Raw genomic sequence first — 26501 nt, forward strand, 5'->3', positions numbered from 1 at the left:
AACCCATGGCACGCGTGCTGTGAGGTGGCACGCTGAGGTCTTTTGTGGTTAAAATGCCGAGGCGCTCAATCTCCCCTTCCCTCGCCCCGAGAACTCCCCACTGCTGCCGCAGTGCCTTCTGGGGCTTATCTTGAAGGAAGCAAGAAGGGTACAGTAGCGCCGATAGGAGAAGCCGAAGCGTACAGGCAGCAGGGAACGCCCCAGAAGGCAGTGCGTAGCCTCCCCAGCTGCCGCGACTGCCTTCTGGGGCCGCTTCCCTCTTTCTCGCCTCCCCTGTGCACGCCGCTCTCCTCGCTGTGTCATGCTGCTGACTGGTCGCCAGAGCTAATTCTTCTCGCCTTTGCCAGGTTGTCCGCCAAGCAGCGCTTTTCACTAGGCTGCTGTGCCTCCATCACCAGAATTGCCTGCCAGGATACGCCCTCTGGGTCCGCTGCCTGCCCTGGCACTGAGGACTCCTCGACGCCCAGTTGCTCGGTGCTTTGCTACAAAAGGCATGCCGCCTCGCGGGTCTTTGCCTCCACGCCGGGTCAATCGCCTCCAAGCAGCGTATCCGGATCCTCCCCGCCGCTGGGTAAGTGCCTGTTCCTCAGGTGCCCGTCACCTGGCCAGCTGCGACGCCGATCTCCTGCAAGCATCACGCCTCTTGATCCAGGTTTTGCTTGCCCTCCGCTGCACTCCCTCCACGCTTCCCACCCTTTCCTCTTCCTGCAGGCAACTCTCCTCTTTCTTCCTCTGGGTGAGTTGGGCTCATTTTCACCCCACCAGGCACCAACACTTAGCAGAGAGCGAAAGGTTGGAAAAGTTTCTCCCACGGCTGTGTGTGTACATACAAGACGCCGCCGCTTTTTTCTGCATGAGCTCGAAAAGAACTCCCCAAAAAGAGGGATCCAACTTGCAAACAGAAGGCTGTGCTCCCATGCAGCCCCCTTTCAGGAGGAGGGAGACTTTGACCCAGTGGATACAGGATTGTGCACTTCCCAACCCAGCCACATTTGCTGGGAAGGAACTTCTCTGAGATCTGAGTAGATTCAAGACCGCTTCAAGTTGCTCAATCGCTTTTACTTCTACAACCCCTTGTAAGTTGCTTCTTTAGGTTTTAGAGACCGATGCACCCGCCTGAAGTTTTCTTGGCTGCATTCATCCCGGGCAGGACTTCCCCTTTGAAGTGCAACGCCTGGCCGTACACTCCTAACGCTTCTGAGAGTGGGTTATCGCGAGCCTGTGCGGAGGGCCTGACCCCTTGCGGGCAGAACTTGTGTGATGTGGCCGCACATAAGTGGATGAATCACATGTCACGTTGCTTAAAAGAAGAGGCCCTCTCAAATGGTATTTATTTAAGATTTTGCGCAGTGAGTTCCCGACTAGGTTAGCCTAAAAGCCAGTTGCTGATTGGCCTTCAATTTTATGTAAGAACAGTGGTTTTACCCTCATCTGCAGAACATGAACAACAGCAGTGGAGTCTTACATTTGACATTTCTCTGTTTCTAGTCAGGCATGGTAGTTTTCTAGACTTCTTTCTGAGTGAACATTTTAGAAGTCTTCTTTTTGGGAAAAGGGTTTACTCTGGCCAGACTCTTCACCTTTGACATCTCCTGAAAGGAAGAACCAAACAGGGGAAGCTTTGTCCTTCGCTGCATTTGCAAACTAGAAAAATCTTTGAGTTTCTTACCATCATAAACTGTAAAGGTTCAGAGACCCTCTCAGAAAACCAAATTGGCAACTCCTTAAGTTTCCCTGAATGTTGAACCACCAAGAGAGTCTTAAATCTGTCTTCATTTTTTAGCTCTGTTTAATAAGTTCTTTAATAAGTTTTTCTTTTAAGATAAAAAATGGTAATGTATGAGTTGTTTTTTCTAAACTAACACCTTAGTATTCAGGTTAAATTGCCGTATTGGCACTTTGCGATACATAAGTGGGTTTTGAGTTGCAGTTTGGGCACTCGGGCTCAAAAAGGTTCGCCATCACTGTAGTAGGGTGTTCAAGGGCTCCCTCCCTTGAGACCCTCACCATCCTCGTGCCTCATAGGAGAAGCGGAAGCAAAGTAACTAGACAAACTTTGCTAATGGGAGCTCTAGTGCCCAAGAGTTTAAGTCACAATAATCCAATTAGCCTGGCACACCAGTTAGTCTAGAATAGTATGTAATGGGATAGTCAGGCAAGGGCGAAGTGAACTTTAATGTGGAGATCCGGGTTTGATTCCTCCTACCTCCAAATGTGTGCCACCCCATTACTGCACGGGCCAAATTACTTTCACAGCCCCCACCAGAAAGTCCTTCCCATTGAGGCCCAGCCGGCCTCAATGTTCGTTTCCACCGCCCGCCGCCGGAGGGAGCTCGAGTGCTGCGTCGCCGGCCTCGGGGGAAGGGCGGAGCGGTCGGGTCTGCACGGCGCCAATCTCCTCCTCCTCCCGCCCACAGCCATGGCCGACCTGGACGACGGCGACGAGCCGGGCGTCTCCGCTTCCCACGCGGGTTTCTCCGTCTCAAGGGCGAGCGGCGGCGACAAGATGTTCTCGCTGAAGAAGTGGAACGCCGTGGCCATGTGGAGCTGGGACGTCGAGTGCGACACCTGCGCCATCTGCCGCGTGCAGGTCATGGGTAAGGGCGGGGACAGGAGAGGAGGTCCGCCCGGGCCGGAGTAGTGAAGGCCTCTCTCTGCAGCGGGGCCTACCGTCTCCTCACGCCCCCGTCTGTCCAGCGGACGGGGCGGGGTTGGGACAGAGCTTGCCTCGCCTTCCGCCCCGGCCACTGAGGGAGCCTCGAAGCATTTTTTGTCTCTTGTCGGCCTCAGGAGAGGTCATCGTTATGGAGGTTTCCCGAGAGACGGTTTCCATCTCTCTGGCTTCCATCATAGAGATACATCTTGAAGGACGGGCATCGCCTTTGTTTCCTGACGCCTCGCTTTCCACGACAGTGCTGTTTTCACTATAGACTCTCCTTCTCCCCGTCGAGAGCCCCTCAGTGGGGATGTTTTCCCCTCTCACAAAACGGGTGCCTTCAGGGTGGCCATAATGGATAATCTCCGAATGGACGCCCATGCGGTCTTTTGAGTGTTTTGCCGCATATTTGGAGTCAACTATGCGGAAACTGTAAAATTCGAGAAAGCAATCTGCTGACCTGACCAGCTGTTTACATATCAGTTTTCAGCCCAGCTGCTAGCTCAAATAGAGGAAACCAACAATTACAGCCTCCTTTTTTCCAGTGTCTCACAATAACCTGGTATTTGATTGCCTTAGGCAGCATTAATGCAAAGGTTTTTCTCTACCTTGAATTCCAAATTGTGTGGGAAGGGCTTGTCCATCTAACATCTACTTCAAAATTGACCATTTTTCACACACACAAAAAGCAGGGAGTGAGCCATTTTTGTTGCTGCATTTTAAGGAAAGTCATAGAATAAAAGTTAGGAATTTAGAGCAGCTGGTTTAGGGTGGCAGTAGATCACTATAACATTATTGTGCTACAGCACAATAACAATTACTGGCTTTAGAAAGCCATCAGGTGGCATAGTGGGGGAAATGGATGCTGGTGAAAACCGTGGGCAAAGCTTCGTGCCAGTGTCAGTGTGCCTGCTTTTGTAGCTTTGATGGTAGGAAGACCTATGTTCCCCTAGTTATAAGTTAAGGAAACCATGTATATGCAGGGAAATGTATTTTTTTCAAATGGATCAAAAGAAAAAATTGAACACCATACTGAGGAAGCATGGGATAATGAAAACAGTTTAAAGTCATGGGGGGGGGGGGTGGTTTGTGATTACGCTCTTACAGACTAATGGGAGGTGATGGGGACAGGCACATTTTTCTCCCCCTCTATAATGTCTTCCAGACTTTCTGCCTGTCACTGTATATAATAAAAACGGTGGTCGGTTTCAGTCATAAAAGTACCAAAACCAGTCCACCAAGGAACTGTGGTATCCATATCAGATATGTCGAAAAATACAGCATAGTAAATTAACCAAATGAAAAAGCAAAATCCCAAACGAGGCTTTATGAGAACCAGGCATATTTATTGCTTTAAGAATTTTGGAAGAAATTGTAAATGTGACAAAAGAAAAAGGAAGGTGGGGGCAAAGCAGAAATTGTTTGCCCAAGCCCCTGAGAGTTACAGAATCACAGAAAGGAAGCTTTCCAGATTCCTTATCTTTCTCACCCATTTCCCGTATTTGTGATCTCTAAATACAGTTACATGAATTTACATAGATCAGCGATATGGCTGTGGTGGACTGGTACAATACTCTGTTATCATTTTTTCCATATATGTCTTGCATTATTTTTTTCCATATTTTAAAATATTGCATATTTCTTCCATATCTTTTTTCCATATTATGCTGTGTTTTGGACCATTGTAGACACTGAAAATGGGTGTTGTTTCTCTGTTTAAGCATATTCCCTTTTACAGAATTGTGTGGAGAAATACGTTTGCTATGTTTAGCAATATTTACGGATATGTGTTCTTTCATTCTGCAGTAGTTCCTAATAACAGTACTTCTGGACAGTAGTATGAGTGAAAGAACTGGTGCAGAGCGAGAGCAAGTTTATTCATAGAGAGCAGAGCATACTTCATTTTTTCTATATAATCCTGTATCCAGAGGTGAAATTGCAATAGAGAATAGCCACTTTTGCCTTGGGAATCTTTAGTAACCTGTTTGTGTTGTATCCAACAACCATTTTTAATTCAGTCTCAAATCAATATTGTAGCAAATCTTCTGCAAAGCAGTCACTTCCAATACAAGAGGAATACATGTAAACATATGCATCTTCCTTATACTGAATCAGATTGCTGGTCCATCATGGTCAGCATTGTCTATTCAGACTGGTAGAAGCTGTCCAGCATTTCAGGTGGTGTTCTCTCCTATTACCTGTCACCTGCTATTTTTAGTTGGAGATGTTGAGGTTTGAACCTGGGACTTTCTCTGTGCCAAGCAGTCACTGCCACTGAGCCAGAGCCCCTCGCTACTAACAACTTTTTTTGTAATTAAAAAGAGATATGCTGAAGCAAATCAATGTCTTGTTTGTAACCCACTTAAGCGCCTCTCCCTAAAAATTCTTCTTATTTAGAACAATAATTTAGCATGAGTGAAAGCTGATCTTTTGTGGAGCATATATAGCTTCACAATTCATATCGTTAGGGTAGATTCTCTCTACATACTACTTCTAAGTGCAGTATGAGTATTTCTGAAATGTTTTCAGCAGTTGTACATGCTTTGGTAAATCAGTTGTTAGAGGTACATCCAGAACATTACATTTAGTCTTGTTCTTGTTTACATCTAGATGCCTGTCTTAGATGTCAAGCTGAAAACAAACAAGAAGATTGTGTTGGTATGTTGTGATTTCATTCCATTGTTATTCAACCAGAGGTTTTCTCTTGGTGGGGTGCTTTTTAAAGTTTTCAAGTGAGTGCTTCTTTTTGATGTGCATCAATAAAATTCTCTTGAGCTTCACTCAAGTAAAAAGACATAATGTTCTATAAAATAATTGGATGCAGCAAAACATGCTGTCAATTTTTTGTGTATACGTGGCCGTTAAGGAGGAGTTTAATATATTTGGAAGGAAAAGCTACTATATCTTTCACGTTCCCTGAAAAAAGCCCACCATAATGGATGCCCACATGAAAAGTACACATTTCCATGTGGGTATTTTCCTGTGGGATTTTTTTCTGGTCACCCCTCTTTCAAACATTTCGTGTATCTTCAGGCATTTCTCCTTAAAAATGGCTGATTCAGTGAAAGAAGTGAATATCAATTTACTTAATAACAAATTTAGTTAAGATTCTTGATGGTTCAAAGAAATTTGCTGTGTTTGTATGTAAAGGGGTAGCCTGTGTAGCCAAAATCTGCCAAACTAATTTGAACTGTGGTATCTCAAGTTTCCTTTTTTTTCTTTCTTTCAGTGGTCTGGGGAGAATGTAATCATTCCTTCCACAATTGCTGCATGTCACTGTGGGTGAAACAGAACAATCGTTGTCCACTCTGCCAACAGGACTGGGTAGTTCAAAGAATAGGCAAATAAAAGCACTGGCAATTCTTCTGCTGAACTTATTAAGAACATTAAACAACTGATGCCATATTCACCTATGAAAAACAACTGCTCAGTATGTGGCAGAATTTATTTATTTAGGTCTACAGAGTTTTATGATCTTGTTTTAATTTTTTTTTTGTTTTCATGATCTGTTGGATCCTTCTTCAGGATTGTACTAGCAAGAACACAAGTGCACAATATTGAAGAATGTATCTAAATGTTTGCTGTGAATTTTGTAAAATTACTTAGCAAAGTGTTAGGGCTGTTGAAGCCCACAAGTACACTATAATCTAAGCAATTACACCTAAAAGACCACTGTTTTCTGGAAACGGTTATTTAACTGAAATAAATAGGTGTGGACACATTTGTTTTTACTTTTTGCTTTGTTTCATTAAGATGAAACCTGCCTTTTGGCTTTGAATGCTATCTGTTTCTAAGATATTTTAAAGGTTAAAATGAGTTTACAGTCCTTTCAAAATATGTACTGTAATTCACAGTATTAAAACATTACTCTTAAGTGCTCAGCTTCTTCTTTGTATACAGTATAATTTAATTGGAAATAATTCAATTAAAATCCATTCTCTAGAGACCTAGGAAAGTCTGCTAACTAACAACTGGTAAGTCTTGTTATTTTTCTGTATTTGGTAAGTTCCTTTTGTCCAAAAGGTTTATGCACCATCCTGTGAAATCTCAGTTTATGCACAGGGTTATGTGTACGTTTGAACCACAGTTGTGATATTTGATATTGCTTAACTTATTTTTCCACAGGTAAGTTAGCAAAGATACAAATTGATGAAAGCAATAAGGTTGTATCTTTTTTAGAGAGGTAGTATTTTTAAAAGGGAATCAGCATAGAGAATCAAGCAGTGCCCATAAAGCTCATTATTTTCCCCACATGATCAAACAAATATATTTGTTTAGATATAACTTCTTTTTCCCAAGCATCTCATTACAGGGAATGAACTAATGAAAATTTGAATTATTATTGATGACTACAGGATTTACCGTATATACTCGTGTATAAGTCGACCCGCATATAAGTCGAGGCACCTAATTGTAACACAAAAAACTGGGAAAACTTATTGACTCGCGTATAAGTCGAGGGTGGGAAATGCAGCATCAATTGAGGCATCAGTAGGTTAAATGTTTTTGAATATTTTTTCAAAGAAAAACAGTAAACTGGCTCTGTAAGTGGAAAAGAGGGTCAACAAGAACAATATGGTATCAACAATAACTTTAAAAGTACAAAAACCTTAGCTCAACCAGCAACCAAGTTAAAACACAAGAGTTAAAATCCTTCAAAACTGGATTCCTCATCATCATCTGTATGTCTAAATATAACCCAACTTAGATTTTAAGAGGGATATTATCAGAAGTGAAAAATCTACTATTAGTTTCCATTGTAAACAATGGAGGATGGAGCATCCCCTTTGGGGGTCAATAACTTTGGATCCCCTGACCCAAACTTCACCAAACCTGGCTGGTATCATAAAGAAGCTCTCCTGATGAGGCCAGCCAGGTTTACAGGAGCCAGGAGTTTTGTTCCAGAAAGGGTCCAAAGTTATGGACCCTCAAAAGGGTAGCCCCATCTACTAATAGCTCCCACTGAAAACAATGGGGAATGGGGGCACCTCCTTTGGGGGTCCATAACTTTGGACCCCCTGAACCAAACTGTACCAAACTTGGCTGGTATCGTCAGGAGTGTCTTCTGAGGGTACCCTGAAATTTTGGTGCCTCAAGCATAAAAACTGCGCCCCCTGCTGGCCAGCAAAGTAAAAACACACAAAAACTTTCAATGACCCGCATATAAGTTGAGGGAAGCTTTTTCAGCATTAAAAATGTGCTGAAAAATTCGGCTTATATGTGAGTATATACGGTAAATGTGTTTAATAAAGATGGAGTTGTGGCTGCAGCATTTCAGATACATTAAAAACATTGCTAAAAGGGCTGATTATTCTTTATCAATCAATTTAGCCTTGAATTAACCATTTCTCCAGGTAATCAAGTCCAGTGTTGAAGCATGATAAATGATTGGTTACAATCTGTGAACATATGGAGCAATCTGATTATTTGAAAAGCCAAGAGTTTTAATAGAAATGATTATTTGCATTTGCCTTGTAGCAAAATGTGGTAAGATCAAAGTGCATTCTACTGTTTCAAATGTTGTAGAGTACAGTATGAGAAGTTCATATTATAATAGAAATAAAATACAAATAAATACAAAGTTCATATAATAATTGCAAAATTTGACTGTTGATGTAGACAGGGCAAAGATTTCATATTTTGTTCACTTCTGGTTCGTAGCTAAACACATTCTTTGGTAAGTCACTAAACTCTGTTAGCTAAACTCACAATTTGGACTGGCTTTATTCCTGGCAGCTTTCTGTTTCTGTGCTTATGTTGCAGCAATCACAAAGAGAGATTTTAATTTTTACTGGTCCCACATTTCTTCATTCTGAGAAGTGATTGAATACTGGGCATCGAGCATGCCCTCTAGTGCCACTTCAGTTTGGAAAAACAACGTGTAGGAGAGGCAGCAGCCCTGCTCCACCCACATCACAGTCCCAACCAGAATTGAGTGCCTGCAACACTTCTAAATAACATTTTTGTTCGGAACTTGCAACATGCGTATGACCACAAGTCCTCATGGAGACCATGTGGAAAATGTAACATGTAGCTTGGTCCTTAGACTACCTCCCCCCCCCCTTTTTTTTTTTAGGCTCACAGCATCTCATTTTAGAAATCACCAGCTTTTGGCATGCTGTCTGAATTGGTAAACCGCATTTAGAGCCGTTGGTTGGCCTGTAGAGGCCCCTGCCCTATAGAAGTCAGAATAACATTGTGAACTGGTAGAGGTGGAATAATGAAAGGATGAAAAACAAAAGCAGCCAGCCAGCTCTAAAATGCTAGAGCATTTGTTTTATGTTTAAAAGTTCAAAGCATGGTCTTGATCCTAAACTCCCATCTAGCAAAACCATGACTTGGCATGATGTTAGAAATGGACCAATGTATTTCATACTTTTTGTAGGACATTCAGCAACAAATAGTCTGCGAAGTTAGGACTTGCTGTTGTAATCTGGTGATATGGGGAGCAACTCTTGCTTTCTTTCTGAGCTAAGCAGTAAGATGGGATGATAAGAGCTGATTGTCTTCCTGGGTGGGTTAGGAAAAATCTTAGTTCATGTAAATACTCATAGCACCCATTTACTGTGCATTTTAACAGTCCTACTGTATAAAAGCAATTAGCATCAAACAGAAAAATGTGGTATGATTAAAATGGTAGGAAAAAAATTATGTACAAGACAAGAACAGCAAGTGTGGATTTTGAGAGCATCCATCATGCTAAAACATTTACCTCTTGAGTAAGTTAAGTCATATTCAGACTACCATCTTCTTTCATCTGGTCTTATGGTGAAAACTTAAGATTTTAACCTGCATGCTGGGCACCAGAATCTACCCAAGGTACCAAAGATAAAACAAAAACATTGCAATTTAAACTTAATTAAAGAAAACGAACAAAAATAGCAGTATTAAAACCTGTCAACATTTTAAAACAGCAGTATTAAAACTAGCAATATGTTAGCAAAATGCAAGCTTTATACTGTTAGCAAAATGCAAGCTTTATACAATAATTAGACCCTCTACAATTATTAGACCTTGATGAAACCATTAGATGTTTTGGAAAACCTTTCTCTTCCCATAGATATTCACAGATTGTAACCAATCATTTATCATGCTTCAACACTGGACATGATTACATAGACAAATGGTTAATTCAAGGCTAAGTTGATTGATAAAGAAAAGAGAAACTATCAAGGATGCTTTTTTTGTGTGATTTGATGCTGTAATCAGTGTGTAAAGAAGCAGGCATCCCAGTTCCTGGCACATGCCAAGTTTTTTTTAGAAAGTCGCTAGAACCAAGCTTTGCCCTCCCAAGTACGCTGACTGGCCATTGGAAATTGATTGTGCAGATTTTTAAAAATGTTGCTTTGTTTGCCAGCACAACACTAAGGCCCCTTCTGCACATGCAGAATGATGTTCTTTCAATCCACTTTCAATGCTGTTTGTAGCAGTGCAGAATAGCAAAATCCACTTGCAAACCGTTGTGAAACTGGATTGAAAACGTGTTATTCTGCGTGTGCGGAAGGGGCCCAGGTTTTTTACTGTGTGACTGAAGTTAAACTGTAACAGCTATTTGTGCTTTTTGAGATGGCCATTTGTAGCTGCATTAACCACCCTATGTCAGAATTAGAAAAATGCCCACTAGGATTGCCAGCTCCAGGTTGGGAGATACCTGGAGATTTTGTGGGTGATGCTTGGGAAAGGTGGGATTTGAGGAAGGTGGAGGCTTCAACAGGGTATAATGCCATAGTATCCACCGCCTAATGCAGCTGTTTTCTCCAGGAAACTGATCTCTATTTTATGGAGATCAGTTGTAGTAACAGGAGATCTCCAGGGTCCACCTGGAGATTGGAAACCCTAGTGCCTACAGGCTTAAATAGTTTGGGGAACCTTGATATAAAAGGCACAATCACAATCTAACCTTTGAAATGACAACAGTTCCTGGTTTCTAACTGAACATCCTGATAAACTAAATTGAAGTTGACATCAGTTAACTTGCTGCATAAAATATATCTGACCTCTCTGCCTTGCAAAAAAACAACAACATGTATCGAAATGTTCTACCTGCTGGTTAATCTGGATGATATAACAGAATGGTGTACTGGGAGAGGGGACAAAGGGGAAGAACTGATTGTCAGCCACACCTAATTGATTGCTCTATCCAGCCAAATATATTGTTTATTTTGCACTGAGGAGTCCTGTACGCCTTCACTTTTCAACATACAACTTTAGGTTACATGCCATCTAAACAAGTCCTCCAAGCAGGCATTTGTATATCAAGGAGTTCTAATTGCCAGAAAACAAATTCTTGGTGTATACATCTTACTGGACTCCAGCCATTCAAGAATGGCTGCTGAAAATTGTAGATGTAACTATCAGCTGAAGGGTTTTCACAAAATAAGATCTAAATCGGTATGCATCAATCAGGTTCTCCTTTATCGAGTGTCTTGGGACTGACTGAGCTGCCTTAATCACTTAATGCATCTGTGCTTGTGCCTTCTTTGTAGAGACTTATATCTATTTTGTCTTTTCTCAGTCTAAAGAAATACCTGATCTAGAGTAGGAATGAGGCAACATAAACATCTGGCTGAAATAGAAAAGTGACAATTAGGGTAGCGTTGGCATGCCATCTGATGCCTGGAATAAGTACCTGATGTCATAGGTATCAGTGACCAGGTTGGACTATATGACTCAGAATCCCTGCCACCTAGGATGGTGCTGTAGCTGTTTTGCAAGGCTCCAAGGGGCTGAGAGGACCGGCCAACCTGCCTTCATGGCATGTTGCCCTGCTGCGGTGGCAACATAAGAACATAAGAAGAACATAAGAACTAGCCTGCTGGATCAGACCATCTAGTCCAGCACTCTGCTACTCGCAGTGGCCCACCAGGTGCCTTCGGGAGCTCACGTGCAGGATGTGAAAGCAATGGCCTGCTGCTGCTGCTGCTCCTGACAATCAGGTTGTGGGTAGGTAAGAAGGACAAGAACAGAAATATTCTTGAGCTCTGATCTGAATCCAAGCTGCAGAAGAACTCACTGGGCTATAATGCATGCAGTGTATTGAAGGGAAGCATTATAAATCTAAGATTCCTATTCTGAACCAAGAAATCCACTCTTCTGTTGACATCAGCAGTGTGAAGTGGGTTTGCAATTCATGGTTTGTGCCAACTGTGGGTTGGAGCAAACAGTGGTTCTGCTGCCACAAGGACTTTTTGTGCAAAATGTTGAGTTTTTCATCTCCCTCTTCTTATCTCAAAATGCCCCTGTTACTGTAGGAAGGGAGAAATGATGTCTTTCCTTCCTGGGAAATTCCTTTAAACCAAAGGTTCCCTGGAGAGTACCCTGGTAACCAGGTTCTGCCACACAGGATCTACTGAGAATGTCTTGACTAGGGAAGGTAGTCTACCAGTGCAATACTAGAGCAAGAACAAAATGGCCTATAACAAACCTGGTAGGTCTTGTGCAGTCTAGCACACGAAGAAGAAATTGAGAAGAAGAGGAGTTTGGATTTATATCCCCCCTTTCTCTCCTGCAGGAGACTCAAAGGGGCTTACAATCTCCTTGCCCTTTCCCCCTCACAACAAACACCCTGTGGGGTGGGTGGGGCTGAGAGAGCTGGGAAGAACTGTGACTAGCTCAAGGTCACCCAGCTGGCGTGTGTGGGAGTGTACAGGCTAATCTGAATTCCCCAGATAAGCCTCCACAGCTCAGGCGGCAGAGCTGGGAATCAAACCCGGTTCCTCCAGATTAGATACACGAGCTCTTAACCTCCTACACCACTGCTGCTCCTTTAAGAGACATATTCCAGAGAAATAGATCGTACTGAGTGAGACCAAAAAATGTCCTCCTAAAAAGACTGATTTTGAAAGGGTGATTGGGTTCAGAAAGGGGTGAAAAAAGGCAAAAAGAAAAAGCACCCAGCAACAACAGTGCAAATATATTCAAATAAACATCAATATTGTTGAACTAACTAAGCTACACACACTTTATGCTGTAGCATCTATACAGCATGTGCAGAATTCCTTGTAACAAGAAGTTTAAGGAGTCCTTAACTTCCTGTGGACCAAATTTACACTGAAAACTGAAGGCAAGTGAAAATCCCTAGTGCCCAGACATTTATGCTAAAAAGGATTGGACCGTATCCTCCTTTTTAAGAATGCCATCTGATTTATCCAGTACCACACATATCCCCATCTCTGATGTCAGTGGCTACTTTCACCAGTCATAGCATGTACAATATAGTCCCACCTCCATGAAGCATCTGGTAGTGCACTGAAGTTCCATGACTGAAGATGGTCTGATCCAAACTGAATTGTCCTTTGTCCAAATAGGATTAACAGCCCAATCTAAAGTGGGGGTGTATGATAAAGCAGTAGCTGGGAACAGCACTGTGGTGTTGCCTCCAAAGAGGCAATCAGCCGTGCGAGGGCTGGGGGAGAAGGAGAAAATTGGTTTCTCTCCCGGGAAGCACATTTTTGGTGGCATAAATCGATGCTGCAGAAAAGGGCCGTTCCTAGGCTAAAACTCCACAGGAGGATGCAGTTGTGTTTTTGTTTTTTGGCTTTCACGCATCTAGCAAGCACCAGTAGAATAAATCACAGCAATCTTTTATAATGAAGTAGGTCACAAGTGGTCCATTAGTTTATTGGAATGAAAGAACTCAGTTCTGAGCCTTGGTAGTCCTAATTGGAGTTCTACTCTTCTGAGCATATTGACTATGATGGATTTACAATGGTACAACTCTGTTTAGGGGTATACTGTAACAGTGCAAGCTAGTATTCTCAGCATATGTGCTTGGAGAGTAATCTTGAACAGGTTGGAGTAAGTCCAATTTTAATAATTTGGGCTTGTGGCCAGGAATGTGCTCTTAGGACTGTCTTGTAAGGAAGCAAGCCTATGCAGATTTAATCAGGACTACTCAGTTTACTCCTAAGAAAGCAGTTTTAGGATTATATTGAAAGTTGTCGTTGGGCAATAAAAACAATATGGAAGTTTAAAGAATACCTTGTAAGCAGCTTTGGATTTCTTATTCCTCCATATTGTTTTGATTATATGTGGAATCATTCTTATTTAGAGAGTGATGGTCATTTTTTGTTTGCTCTTTGTCTAAGGCAATTTGTGTGTGTGTTTTTTAAGAGCTGCGTATGACAGCAGCAAATGTTTTAATAATAAATGCTGCTCATGAAACTTACTTGCTGTGGGTATGATCTGGATGAAGAAATAAGCTTTAGATTATAGAACTGAATAATTATTTAAATCTCACTTTGTCCTAGTTCTTTCCTCTAACTGTTTTTTGACATCACCGTGAGAAATGTGATTTTGAATAGCATTTTTTTTTACATCACCGTGAGAAATGTGATTTTGAATAGCTACGTATTGTAGCAAAGAATAATGCAGAAAATATTGTAAGCAGCCGGACCCTTCCTCCTGCTTAAGGGTGCATAAAAACATGGGAACTGAAGACTGGCATAAGAGCAAGACATTGCTCCCCACAAAATGGATGCCTCTCAGTGAATTTTGGGATCCATCTTGTGTGTCAAGCCAAGGCAGGAAGGCAGTTGGCAGCTGAGTTTTTCCCCTGGTCCTAAGGTTTGCCTTGCTAGACAGTGAGGCTTGCTAATCTCGATTGTATCACCCTAAGGTGATTTAATCAGCACTCTGAGCAGACCATTAAATTATCCTATCTACAGCCATCCCACCAATCAACTGATATTCAAGGGAATAGTCCTCGCAATTCATTGAGCTTCTCCTATCCTACTGGTGGAAAAGCAGTCAATTCTTTTGGTTCTGGTGGGTTTTCCGGGCTTTGTGGCCATGATCTGGTGGATCTTGTTACTAACGTTTTGCCTGCATCTGTGGCTGGCATCTTCAGAGGTGTATCACAGAGGGAAGTCTGTCACACACTGTGTATCAATTCTTTGTCTGTGACTTTCCTGCCAGCTTGCCTCATACTGCCTCTGGACTATCCATAGTGTGTGTGTTCTGAATCTGCAGGTGCACCCACTTGTGTAGGGGCTCGTTGTTTAGCTCCTGGAAATGCTGGTTGGTTTCTTCTTCAGCGCTGCTTGCAGTAGACCTCCCTTCAAGACTGATAACTATCACCTATCCCTGAAACTCTATCCACCTTTTTTACTCTTGGTCCTTGTATGCAAATGCATGTGTGTGCCCATTGCCTAAAATATATTTCTTTTTTTTTCAATAGTTATTAATAAAATGCAATTGTACATTGTTAATTGTAAATTGCCTTTTCGTTTGAGAGTTTTTACCCATGATTACCGTGGTATACACAGGTTATCAATCCCAGTTACTCCCTCTTAATCTGTCTCCTCAGCTAATGGCCCCAATTAAAGTGAAGACTGTCAACGTAGAGTAATAGTACATCATTTTCCTTTTGAAAGCCACTTTCAAAGACTGTTGCTGCAGTTAAAGTTGCCATGGGTGAAGGCCAGGAGATGATAATGGTTCTTTGAAGAAACAGGGTGTCTGTGTATACAGAGGATAGATCCTGGGCTCAAGGTGATATAAGAGGTGTAGCATGCTTGGCAGTTCGGGAGCAGTTTGTGTTGAGAAGTGCATACTAAGCATTGGTAGCCAGGAGCAGGTTTTCCTGGGATGTCATTCATTCAGCTATAGATAGTAAACCAAAGCTCCTTAGAGAGAAACCTCTTAAGAGCTGCTTTCCACAAATGGTACATAACCTAAAGGTACTTAGTGAAAAATCCTTGAGAGGTATTTAATGTCACTCTCCCAAGCATTTCTTTGGAGCCCACACACATATCCAGACAGTGGAACAAGGCAAGCCATACCAGGGCTTACACAGTGGTTTTGCCCCAGCTTGGTTCTGCCACGCTAATAGATCACCAAAATGTGTGACATGGGGGGACTGGATAACTTGATTGCCAACACAGCATATCTAGAAGCCAGGAAAAGTAAAGATGCTGACAACAAGGAAATACAGAAAAGGCGCAAGAGCCTTGCACTACCAAAGATCAACGAATTCGCTGAACTCAAAAATTCCATTACCATGGAGTATGAGGACATCTGTGAAAACCAGCCCATTAGTAAAAAGTTTTTCAAGGAATTTTTGGAGTCTGTTCCTGAATATTTGCTGATCAGTGAGTTTTTGGATGAAGCAGAAAGCTGGGAAGTGGCAGAGGATAACGTCAAGAGTAGCATCCTCGAAGGTCTGGTCAACATGTACCTGAAAAATGGCAGCAATAGCTACTTGAAATTTCTCAATCCAGATTTGGACAAAAAGTGCCAGGCGGCGAGTAAGAATGATTTTGAAAATGTCATGGTATTAGCTATGGAAGAAGCAAAGGCCTTTCTTAGAGGAAAACCCTTTGAAGAATTCCAGACCAGCATTTTTTTTGAAAAGTTCTTGCAATGGAAAGCTTTCGAAAAGCAACCTGTAAGTGAGAAAAATTTTGAGGAGTTCCGAACATTAGGCAAGGGAGGTTTTGGCGAGGTAAGGACTAACTTTTAAATCTTTCTGTATAGCATGCCAGTAGTTGAGTCTTAGCAACGCAGTGAGTATAATTTCATTTACATTTCAATAACTGAGTAGCCGAAAGTCCTCAACCATGTACCTGGTGGAAAATTTCTGTCTTGCATCCCCTATGGAACTGGGCCAGATCCTGCAGGGCCCTCATTTACTCAGACAGAAGATTCCACCAGGAATAGGCCATAACAAAAAAAGTTCTGCCCTTGAACAATTGGGCTATTCTGGGGCCAGGCTCTTCCAGTAAATTTAGAGAACTAGAACAAAGCATCTTTGGGGGAACACAGCAGTAGAGGTGGTCCTGTAGGCTTGAGGATCCCAGACCATGTTTAGACATCCCAGGTTTAAAGGTTAAAACCAGCACCTTGAATCTGATCCAGAAGCATATTGGCAACCATTGCAGTTGGTGCAGAATTGGTTTAACGGAAACTCTTCAAGCAGTCTTTGTTAGGTCCTGCACAGCTGCATTTGGTACCAATTGAAGCTTCTGGAATAGTCTCTGGGGCAGACCTATGTAGAGCGAGTTACAGTAAACCAGCCTAGAGGTGACTGTTGCATGGATCACTGTGGCCAAGTTGGAGCAAGACAGGGTGAGAGCTTATTGCCAAGCATGGCACAGGGGATAACAAACCATCCTGATAACATTGAGACTTGCTATTCCATGGTCAGCAACAAATCCAAGATCCAGACTCCCAGACAGATGGTGTTGGCCAGCATGGTATAGTGGTTAAGAGTGGTGGACTCTAATCTGAAGAGCTGGGTTTGATTCCTCACTCCTCCACATGAACCATGGATTCTAATCTGGTGAACCAGCTTTGTTTCCCCACTTCTACTCATGACCTTTGGTTAATCAGTCTCTGAACTCTCCCAGTCATACCTATCCCACAAGGTGTTTGTTGTGGGGAGAGGAAGTGAAGGTGGTTGATTGTAAGCTGCTTTTAGACCCTTTAGAAGTAGAGAAAAGTGGGGTATAACAACTAATTCTTCTTATCTGATTGCACCCCTTCAAGAGCTGGTAACTGTAGCCACCCTCCTAGTCTGGTCCAACTCAGCCACCAGACCTCCATCTTAGAGGATTATGTTTCAGCCAGCTCAATCTCAACCACTTTACCATGGCCTTTAGGCGGCTATACAGGTCTGTTGCCACTGATCCTAACTGGTCGTCCATCAATAGGTAGAGTTCCAACAGCGCACACAGTTCCAGCAGTGTACACAGCATATTAAGCAATCAGCCATTGCATGGCCCTTGCTAAGATGGTTAGAGAGCAAACCTAAGCAGGTCTTCTCCTTACTTCCAGGAAAGAGCCATTAGGGATGACATTGTAAATAAGTATTAGCCACAACTGAAGCAAATAGGTGTTGCAATATGATGTGGTGATAAGAGACATTGCTGTCTCCAGTTGCTAGCTTACATGGGCTCCATTCCTTTTCTCTTGCTGCTTTAGGTTTGTGCTATCCAGGTGAAAAACACTGGCAAAATGTATGCCTGCAAGAAGCTGGATAAAAAAAGACTGAAGAAGAAATGTGGTGAAAAGATGGCTCTGCTGGAGAAGCAGATCCTTGAGAAAGTCAACAGTCGTTTCATAGTCTCACTGGCTTATGCTTACCAGTCCAAAACTTACCTATGTCTGGTGATGACCCTCATGAATGGAGGAGATCTTAGATTTCACATTTACAATGTGGGGGAAAAAGGACTGAAGATGGATAGGGTCATCTACTACTCAGCTCAGATCACTTGTGGCACACTGCACCTTCACTCCATCAATGTCGTCTACAGGGATATGAAACCAGAGAACGTTCTCTTGGATGACCATGGCAATTGCAGGTTGTCTGATCTTGGCTTGGCGGTAAAAATGAAGGATGACAAGCCCATCACCCAAAGAGTAAGTGAGAGTTCACTGTAGGGCAGAATGTATTGGCAGATGAGACTGTACTATTTCCAAATGCACTGAGCCCAGGCTTTACTTCCTTACAATTTGTTCTTCACTAAGGACCTTATGTAGTCATTTCATTCTAAATGACAGGTGGTAAGAGGATTTGGTTAATGAACTATCTGGCTGTGCTGTACAGATACCAGGCTGGTGTGCCTGTTCTATAAAAATACATACCTAACAAAAACAAATATTCTTTTGAGGGTTTAAGCCATCCAAATGTTTTCTGTCGATAGAAAGGGCAGTTAAGGCCTACAACAAAGAAGGTGGTGCTATGAGATGAGCATTAGTGTTCATGTTCTTTCTAGTTACTGAGGTCACAATTGAATAGAAAAAAAAAATCTGTGCAATCTTCAGTGACATTAACCGGACCAGTGCAATTGCTCTACCACTCACTTCAATCCATCTTGCAGGAAATTTCCATCTCATTTGTGCTCCACTTTAAAAAAAAAAACCCACTTCATTTAGAAATATACAAATCTGCGAGTATACAGACAACTTAAATATCTTCCATCATCAGATTTCAAAAAGGACAGGTAAAACAACCTGTATCACTGATAAAGTCTGCTAGCCACATGGAAAGATAAGATCTCTTGTTGTGCATTACTTACTCTATGAACTTTATTCCAATAATTAATGAGTAGATGCCATTGTTCTATGAATGCTTATACATATTTTTTAAACTCTCTGGTATCTAATTTGTGCCCCATGTTGCAAAGAATTAATTCCTTTAAGGTTTTATTTTTAAAAGCGTAGTGCTACAATCCAGACACCAAGTCTTTCACAAGTCCACCTGCCCCAGATCCACCTGCACATTCCAAATCAAAATGTGAACAAGCAGGAGAAAGTGCATAACAACAAAAGGGTCCAATAGATCAGATAATCAAACGTTAAAAGATAATCACATGTTAAAAGTAATACTAATCTCAGGCAGATTTAAGAACAAATTTCATTCTAACTTCAAATAAAGTAACACTGACCACAAGGGGAGCAATGAATTCTGAGAGGCAAAACTACATACCGTTCAATATCCTCTGCCTAGCTCTGATATCCTGTCAGAGAACAACAGTAACCCCTCGTGACACCAACGAGCCAGCTTCTTAGTAAAAGAGCACGGAGTTCCAAGATCTGTGAAACTTCATTGTTGTATATCTTTCCATCTCCAAACAACAAGAAGAGAACCAGTTGTCCATTTTTACTTTGAAATGTGTAGTATATTAATATTTGTGCTGATCATAAACTGATCCTGTCTCAGTGGCAGTTGCGTAAGGAAAATTCATGTGTTTATATGAAATTCATGTGTTTAAATAAATAGAATACATCATGTTTCAGATCTTAGACAAGAGAGGTGATCTGGAATAATCAAAATGTGGTACATACATCTGATTATCCAATGTACCTCTCAGCATTTTGTCACTGTTATGCAATGCACGTTCTTTCGTATGCTCTTCTTGCAAAACTGCCATTAAGATGGGTTAAAGAAGGGTCAGTTCATAGTCACTGCAGGTAATATTACTTTGCTGCTCACTGTATATGGCAACAAAATACATTTTCTTTTACAAATTTCAAATACTTTTATACCAATATTTCATCTGATCAGAGTTGACAAGGCAGATTTAAAAATGCATATGTCACTTTTCTACAAAACTGCTCAGGAACTCACAAAGTAAGATCATAAAACAGTATAAAATTATTACAATTAACAAACTATTGAAAACCCACTTGCTAGAATTCTTCTCCTGGCTTGCATACAGGGCAGACCCAAATGCTGGAAGAAACATACGTCCCATATTTATATTATCCTATGTACCTTTCTTGTGTATTTTTCTTGTGAAACTGCTGTTAGGAATTGACTACTTCAAATTACAATTAATTCATAACTGTTAAATCTAGTGAATGAGTAGTTCAAATTTATGGAATGGCAAAAGTATTTTAATTACATAAAAATCCCCAAATATCCATTACAAGAAATGTCAGAATGCATTATCTTATGCAGGTTTTTGCTAACCATTGTCTAGTCCAAGCTTTGGAGTGAATGTATGGTTTGATCTGGGCATAACAGAAACACTCCTTTCATAATGGGAATAAATCCTAGTATATATTATAGTATACAAGTGAATGAATCCTGAAGAAGGGACTCCTACATTGATGAACATGCCAAGGCCAACCCCTTACCATTTCTAGACGGTTGTCAGTGCCCCCACCAAGCTGGAGCAGCTGTCTCTGGGCGGCTTGGGGATGCTGGCAGCCATCAACAGTAGAAGGTAGAGCTAAGTTCTGCCAAGATTGGGAGATTCCATCAACCCTGCACTTGCTCCTTTGAGATTGAACAAAGGAGGTTTTCTTTTGCCTCAGCTCAGAGCTGAAAGCCCCAGGAGCCCCACAAATCATGCTTGGAAAGTGTACAATGTCATGTGAAAGTTTTTTTTAAAAAAAATACAGGGAAATGTGGTGTTCAGTTCAGGAAAAAAATCCCCATGAGATAGCAGCCTAAGTTGCCAATAGCTGCAACATTACTTGAATGGACAAGTAGGGGCATTCACCCCATGTGCTGCTTAGAACGAATCCAAATTTTACAACTATCGTGATGTTAAATTATGTAACATTTTCTTTTCCATTTGACATTGTTCGAGATGTTTCCATGGCAGTAGGATAAAAACCAGACATCTTCCTAGAGGGCTTAGTGATAGCAGCAGTATAGACTTAGAATTACTCTTGCAGGTTTTATGTCTGCAGCCTGTCATAGTAAAGTACATTTCATGTAGGGAATGGAAAAAAAATGGTGGCAAACAGCAGTCACCAAGGTTTTTCCATCACAACTTCTCAGATGGCTCACTGTACTTGTGGAAACAGCAACAACAGTCTCAATAGTGAAAACAACTTGTTATGGCACTAGTGGACACTATAATCTGTGTGATAATTTAATTAGCTAAAAGTTGTTTTCCTGCAGAAATAGTAGCTGAGAAAAGGCCCAGAAAGAGAACCCACCAGTCAGTGGAGGGAATATGGTTCAGTGGCAAAACATCTGCTTCGCATGCAGGTCTCATGTTTAATTCCTGGCATCTCCAGTTACAAGGGGCTGATAGTAGGTGAGAGGGAAGACCTCTACTGAGAACCTGAAGAAGTGTTGCCAATTAGACTTGACCATACTGAATCTGATAGACCAATCGTCAGTCTCTAAGGCCCCTTCCGCACATGCAAAATAATGCGTTTTCAAACCACTTTCACAACTGTTTGCAAGTGGATTTTGCTATTCCACACAGCTTTAAAGAGCACTGAAAGCAGTTTGAAAGTGCATTATTCTGCATGTGCGGAATGAGCCTAAGTTACCTTTATCTGGTTATTTGTCCAACTCTATGAATTTGGAGGAACCCCACATTCAAACAACCAGATGACAGAATATGTAATACAATGTCTTTGTGGTCTGGAGAAATCTTTCACATGTGGTACTGAAGTTTAATAATGTAGTGCTGTGGTGGCGAACCTTTGGCACTCCAGATGTTATGGATTACAATCCCCATCAGCCCCTGCCAGCATGGCCAATTGGCCAGCATGCTGGCAGGGGCTGATGGGAATTGTAGTCCATAACATCTGGAGTGCCAAAGGTTCGCCATCACTGTGTATCTAAACTGCTGGGGTAAGGCTCTGGCTTGGTCTGAAGTGGAAATGCAATGCCGGCAGGTTTTCAATGCCATTGTAAAGCATTGTTTCATGGTGAGTGGCAGGTATTTGGTGGGAGTGTAGGAAGGGGTGGATCACACCTTTTCTACACAGGCCCTTTCCCCACTCACCTTTGCCCGAGGTTTGCTGCGGGCAATTCCTGGCATGCGCCCTGGCTTCCCCACGACCCCGCGCTCTGTGCGGGGTCGTCAAAAGGCGCCATTTCAAAAGGCGCCAGGAATTCCGCGCGTCAAGGGGGCGGGAGAGAGGCAGCATCGGGGCAGCTGTGTTCTCGCCGCCCCTGAAGTGGGGAAGGCAGCTGGACCCCGCGCTACTTGAGGAGAGTAGCACGGGGCTTAAGGAAAGTGGGGAAAGGGCCACAGATTATTTGTCACTGTTTCCGTGTGTGGGGATGGGGAAAGGTTGTTCCTTACTTCCACACAGCATCACAGTGCATTCATTATCTCCTGGACCTTCCACAGCTTTTTTCTGGCCTTTCCAAAACCTGCATTGGTGTAAAGTTTTGGGAGAATTCACAGCCAAACCTTGGCGGCTGCTGTTGAGCAGGAAAAGTTTTCCCAGTCACACTATAGCCATTTCCTCTGATCCAGTTCCCTACTGCAACCACCCTTCACACCTCTGGAGGGGGCTTTTTGAAGTTTTTGTTTTCACTAGTAACTAGCATATCAGTATACCCATATAATTATGTGTTGCCTTGAAAAAACCCCTGGTGGAATGTGGTGGAGGGAGTGACCACTGTCTGTACTGCAGCAGATTAAAAATGCAAGCAAACCTGCTACCTGCAAGCCCCACTTCCAGTCTGCAACAGCATTGCAGCAATAGTGGGATTTCCACAGGAAAGTATCACCATGTAGAAGTCTTTTGTGAGAGACAGAACATATGAAGTTGTACTAACTTTTGCCCTCCAAGGTGAATAAATTCATCTTGGTGTAGTAGGAGACTGGGAAAGGGGTAGTGGTGTGGTGCCTGCTTCTGTAGAAGAAGGAACTGGAAGGAAACAAGGAAAGAATCTGTTTTTTTCTAAATCCAGGCTGAAGAAAATAGCAAAGCAAATGTAAAAAGTAAAGTAGAAAAGTAATAGAAAAGTAAAACAAGGCATCTTTTCTTTGGGGATAAATATAGGTCCAGCATTAAGGTAAATCATAGAAGGTGTCCTTAACCAAGTCACATACTGAACAGTTGCACTTGCTTTGATCTGGGCAAAGCTAAGAAGGGGAAAATGTTTTAAGTTTCAGTATTCTGGCACTTTTGTTACATCTCTGAAACAACATATTTTCAGTAATGAGACATCCAACCCAGCTTTAAACTCTACTTATGTTTTATCAGGCTCACCCTTCTGACTCTATCAGTGCAGCTAAGAAAATAAATTAATGGCTAATTAATTAAGCCTTGAAGTGGCTATGCAACTGAAGAAGCAAATCAGTTCCATTCTGTTCTTTTTATACCTTTTGGCTTTTCTTGGCTGTTTTTGTTTTTTGTTTGGGGTGAAATTGTGCAGTGACCAGGTTTGAGTTATGAAAGCATGCCAAAGCTACAGCAAGTGTGGATTAGCCATGTTGAAAGGGCTAACACATAGACAGGAGACTTTTCAGGCCCCATGTGTACTACCTAGAGTTCCACAATGGAACAGAGGCTGGATGTAAGTATAACAGATATTTCAAAAGAGTGGGCCAGGGAGTATGGTAAATTATGCTTTATCTCTTCTCTACCTCTCTCATCCCTCCTCCAACTTTTCTCCAAGCCACGTTCTCCCAACTGCAAGCACACACAAAGGAACATTCTTGAGCGGTCACAATTGCTCTCACTTGCATCCATGTTATCTAGGCCAGTTCTTAAGGGGTTAGCAGTGCAATCCTAAGAACACTTTTCTGGCAACAAGCTCCACTGAATATACCTGAGTAGGGTTCTGAGTAGATCTGCTTAGCATTACTTTCATAGTTAGCACTCAACCTCCTGCTGGTCAGGCTACCTTACCCTATGTTAAGGGTGTCCAATTCTGGTCCTCCAGATGTTCATGGAACACGATTTCCATCAGCTTCCAGACAGAATAAAGTACTTATTGTGTGTGGCATGAAAAACCAGTTCATGGTGTGGCAGTCAGCAAGCCTCAGCTGTGAGCCATATCTAGCAAACCTTCCAGAAAAGAAAAACCCCTTCAAAATACTTTGTTAATTTGTGTTAGAAATCTGTATTTTTAGAGTTTTGGAGGTCAGTGCACATTAACAGAGCTGACAGATCTGATCCCAAAGGCGAGCAAGCAGACAACATTGTAGTAGGCAAAAAGGTATTATTGTAAAGTCAGTTCTAGTATTAGGAATGCATTTGTTCATATTAGTAACTGTCCCACATAGGAAGAGTACAAATAACTATTGTTGGACAATTGGTATTTTATATACGCCTACATCTAATAGAAATGACCACTTCTCTGCCTTTTGATAAGGGTGCAGCTATTACGCTATGAGCTGCTGTATGAATTTTAAATTCAGTTCAAAAAGCAAGTCAGGTACATTTTTTTCATATAGGGAAGTACCTTGTAACTACAATATAATAATTACTCCAATTTGACTAGGTCTGTGTAGCATAATGGTTGGTATTGGATTATGTAATATGTGTAAAAATATGTCTTCAAAAAACCAGATGGCTTTGGATAAGTCATTAAAAATTGTCAATAATATGACAACCACATACAACAACTGTTCATGCAAATCAACTATATGCAGATGTATGAATACAAGTCATCCTATCTGATTCCGAACAGTAGCATCAGAATGTGAAGGTACAGATAGGTAGTGTTTTGCTACAAGCCTGAGGGAAACCCCAGATTTGTCAAAAATGTGAAATGTTTAACAAATACATTTAGGGCTAAGAAAACCCTAAAATCATCATTGCAATCCCTGCTTCTTTAAGAAAGGAATGTCACTGAAATCTTTAGATTACACTGTGAAACAGTACCAGCCATTTTGGGAGTTGCTAGGAAACTTCCAACCAACATTGCCAGGGGTTCCTGGTTAGTGTCAGCAAAGCCAAAGGAGAAAGAGAAAATGACTTTAAAAACAGTAAGAAAGTTTAGAAAGAACAGAAAAGAAGCTGGGGGGGACAAGTGCAAAAAAGGCAGAAAGGAAAAGCTGGAAACGGTGGGTGACTGAGGGGAGAGGCTGCCAAGGTGAGAAACATAAAAGGTTACATTGCTATGTGGGTGGGAGACAAAGAAAAGGGCAAGTCTGCAGGCACTGCCAAAGGCAGGCAAGGAAGAAAAGTAAAGGGGGGGGGGGATGGACAAGGGAAATGAAACACACATACCCGTGACTTCTTGTGTGTTTCCTACCTGTGCTCTTTAAACTTCAGGAGAGCAGTATTAGGAAGCCACATCTGTAAACCTGAACTCTTGCAACCAAGGTCTGTTGATTATCTCAAGTACATATGACGTATATGCCAACAGTGGATGAGTCATGGAGTGATTGATTTGAACCTAATTTGTGATGGCTACAAAATAATGTCACGTAAAAATCACGATAAAACACATTAATAGCGAAATGCAGAATATTTTCTTAACTTTCTTTTATCCTTGCATCAACTGTGAAAGTGACATCACTCTTACTGTGTGGGGACGGTGAAGATTTCAAGAGCAGGACGTATGGGATAGTGTTAATTATATAAATATTTACAACTATTTACAAACTTTTCCATAGTGATTTCACTGCTGTTTCCACTCCTGCTCAGTCACCACCAACTGTGTACCACAAACAGCTTCTACCAGCTCTTGTTCTTCTGTGGAATCTTGGCAATTAATCCAGACAACCATGGCAAAACTGTAATTTGTTAAAACTAGGGTGCCACATTCCCTACATTATTATACATTATTAATGAGAAACAACGTATCTGTAAACCTGCAATTGAAATAATGTGTGTAGTTCCCATGGAAGGAGTATCTATATGGGCACAGGAGAAAGCTGTGCATGCAACTGGAGTTGTTTTATTTCTTGCTACAATCAACCCATAAACAGGAGCACTTCCTAAATTGCTTCTGTGGAATATGTTCTCCAGAATAAGGAAAACAGGGGGTACATTTTAGCAGTAGTTTTAATAGAAAGATGTTAAATGTATGGTTAATTTCCCCATTGAAATTGATGGGCTTTAAAGTATTTAGCTTGTTTGGGCCTTTATTGTCAAGATAATTCTTTTGGGGTTAGAATTGCAAGTAACCATGTTGGCTCCTTGCCCAGAACATTCTTTATTAGGACCACAAAGTAGTAAGCAAACTTTCAAGTTCAACGTGACTTCCAGCAGGATTAGCAAAGTGGGTGGAGGGGGAAGAAAGATTTTATTGGGTGTGATGGTAAACCCTAGTCTACAGATTATAACAGTTTTAAGATAGTGCATGGGAAGTGTTATGCAAGTTTAATTAGCTTATTAGACCATCCTAGGTTCAACAGTGATCCATGGTTGTACCAAAGCCTACTGGGGCAAAGATTCAACAGCTGTTTTTGCTTTGAGTACATAAAAGCCAGCATTAATCTGAATCTGTCCCTACCACAAATATGGCTCCCTTTTATAGCAGACCCCAAAAATGGAGGGAAAGAACATCGCAGGAACACTTCAGAAAGAATCAACAGAAGACCAGCTGCGTAATATTACCTGTGGTTGGAGGGCATATTTTCCTCTACATGATCTTCCTCCAATTGTGGTCTTCCTCCAATTCTAGAGTTCTTCTCTTGGACAGTTTAATACACTATTCTCCACAACAGAATAAACTGCA

The 26501-nt window shown here is 41.8% G+C and overlaps 2 protein-coding genes across 3 annotated transcripts in view; both read left to right on the top strand.

Moving 5' to 3' along the window:
- Positions 1-2387: 2387 nt before the first annotated feature.
- On the top strand, positions 2388-6530 carry RNF7 (ring finger protein 7). The gene is made up of 3 exons (XM_048506601.1): positions 2388-2597; positions 5267-5314; positions 5886-6530. The coding sequence occupies exons 1-3, from the start codon at positions 2420-2422 to the stop codon at positions 6002-6004; spliced, it is 345 nt and encodes a 114-aa protein (XP_048362558.1). The 5' UTR covers positions 2388-2419; the 3' UTR covers positions 6005-6530.
- An 8831-nt stretch (positions 6531-15361) lies between these two features.
- Positions 15362-26501, top strand: part of GRK7 (G protein-coupled receptor kinase 7) — a 63003-nt gene continuing 51863 nt past the window's right edge. For both annotated transcript variants that reach the window (XR_007245300.1, XM_048506396.1), the window contains exons 1-2: positions 15362-16100; positions 17579-18016. Coding sequence is in view for 1 of the 2 variants with exons in the window: in XM_048506396.1 (XP_048362353.1) it covers positions 15498-16100; positions 17579-18016 (1041 nt within the window). In the remaining variant the exon portion in view is untranslated. The remainder of the gene's footprint in view (positions 16101-17578; positions 18017-26501) is intronic.

This window comes from Sphaerodactylus townsendi, linkage group LG08, assembly GCF_021028975.2.
Source record: "Sphaerodactylus townsendi isolate TG3544 linkage group LG08, MPM_Stown_v2.3, whole genome shotgun sequence".
NCBI classification, from domain to species: Eukaryota; Metazoa; Chordata; class Lepidosauria; order Squamata; family Sphaerodactylidae; genus Sphaerodactylus; species Sphaerodactylus townsendi.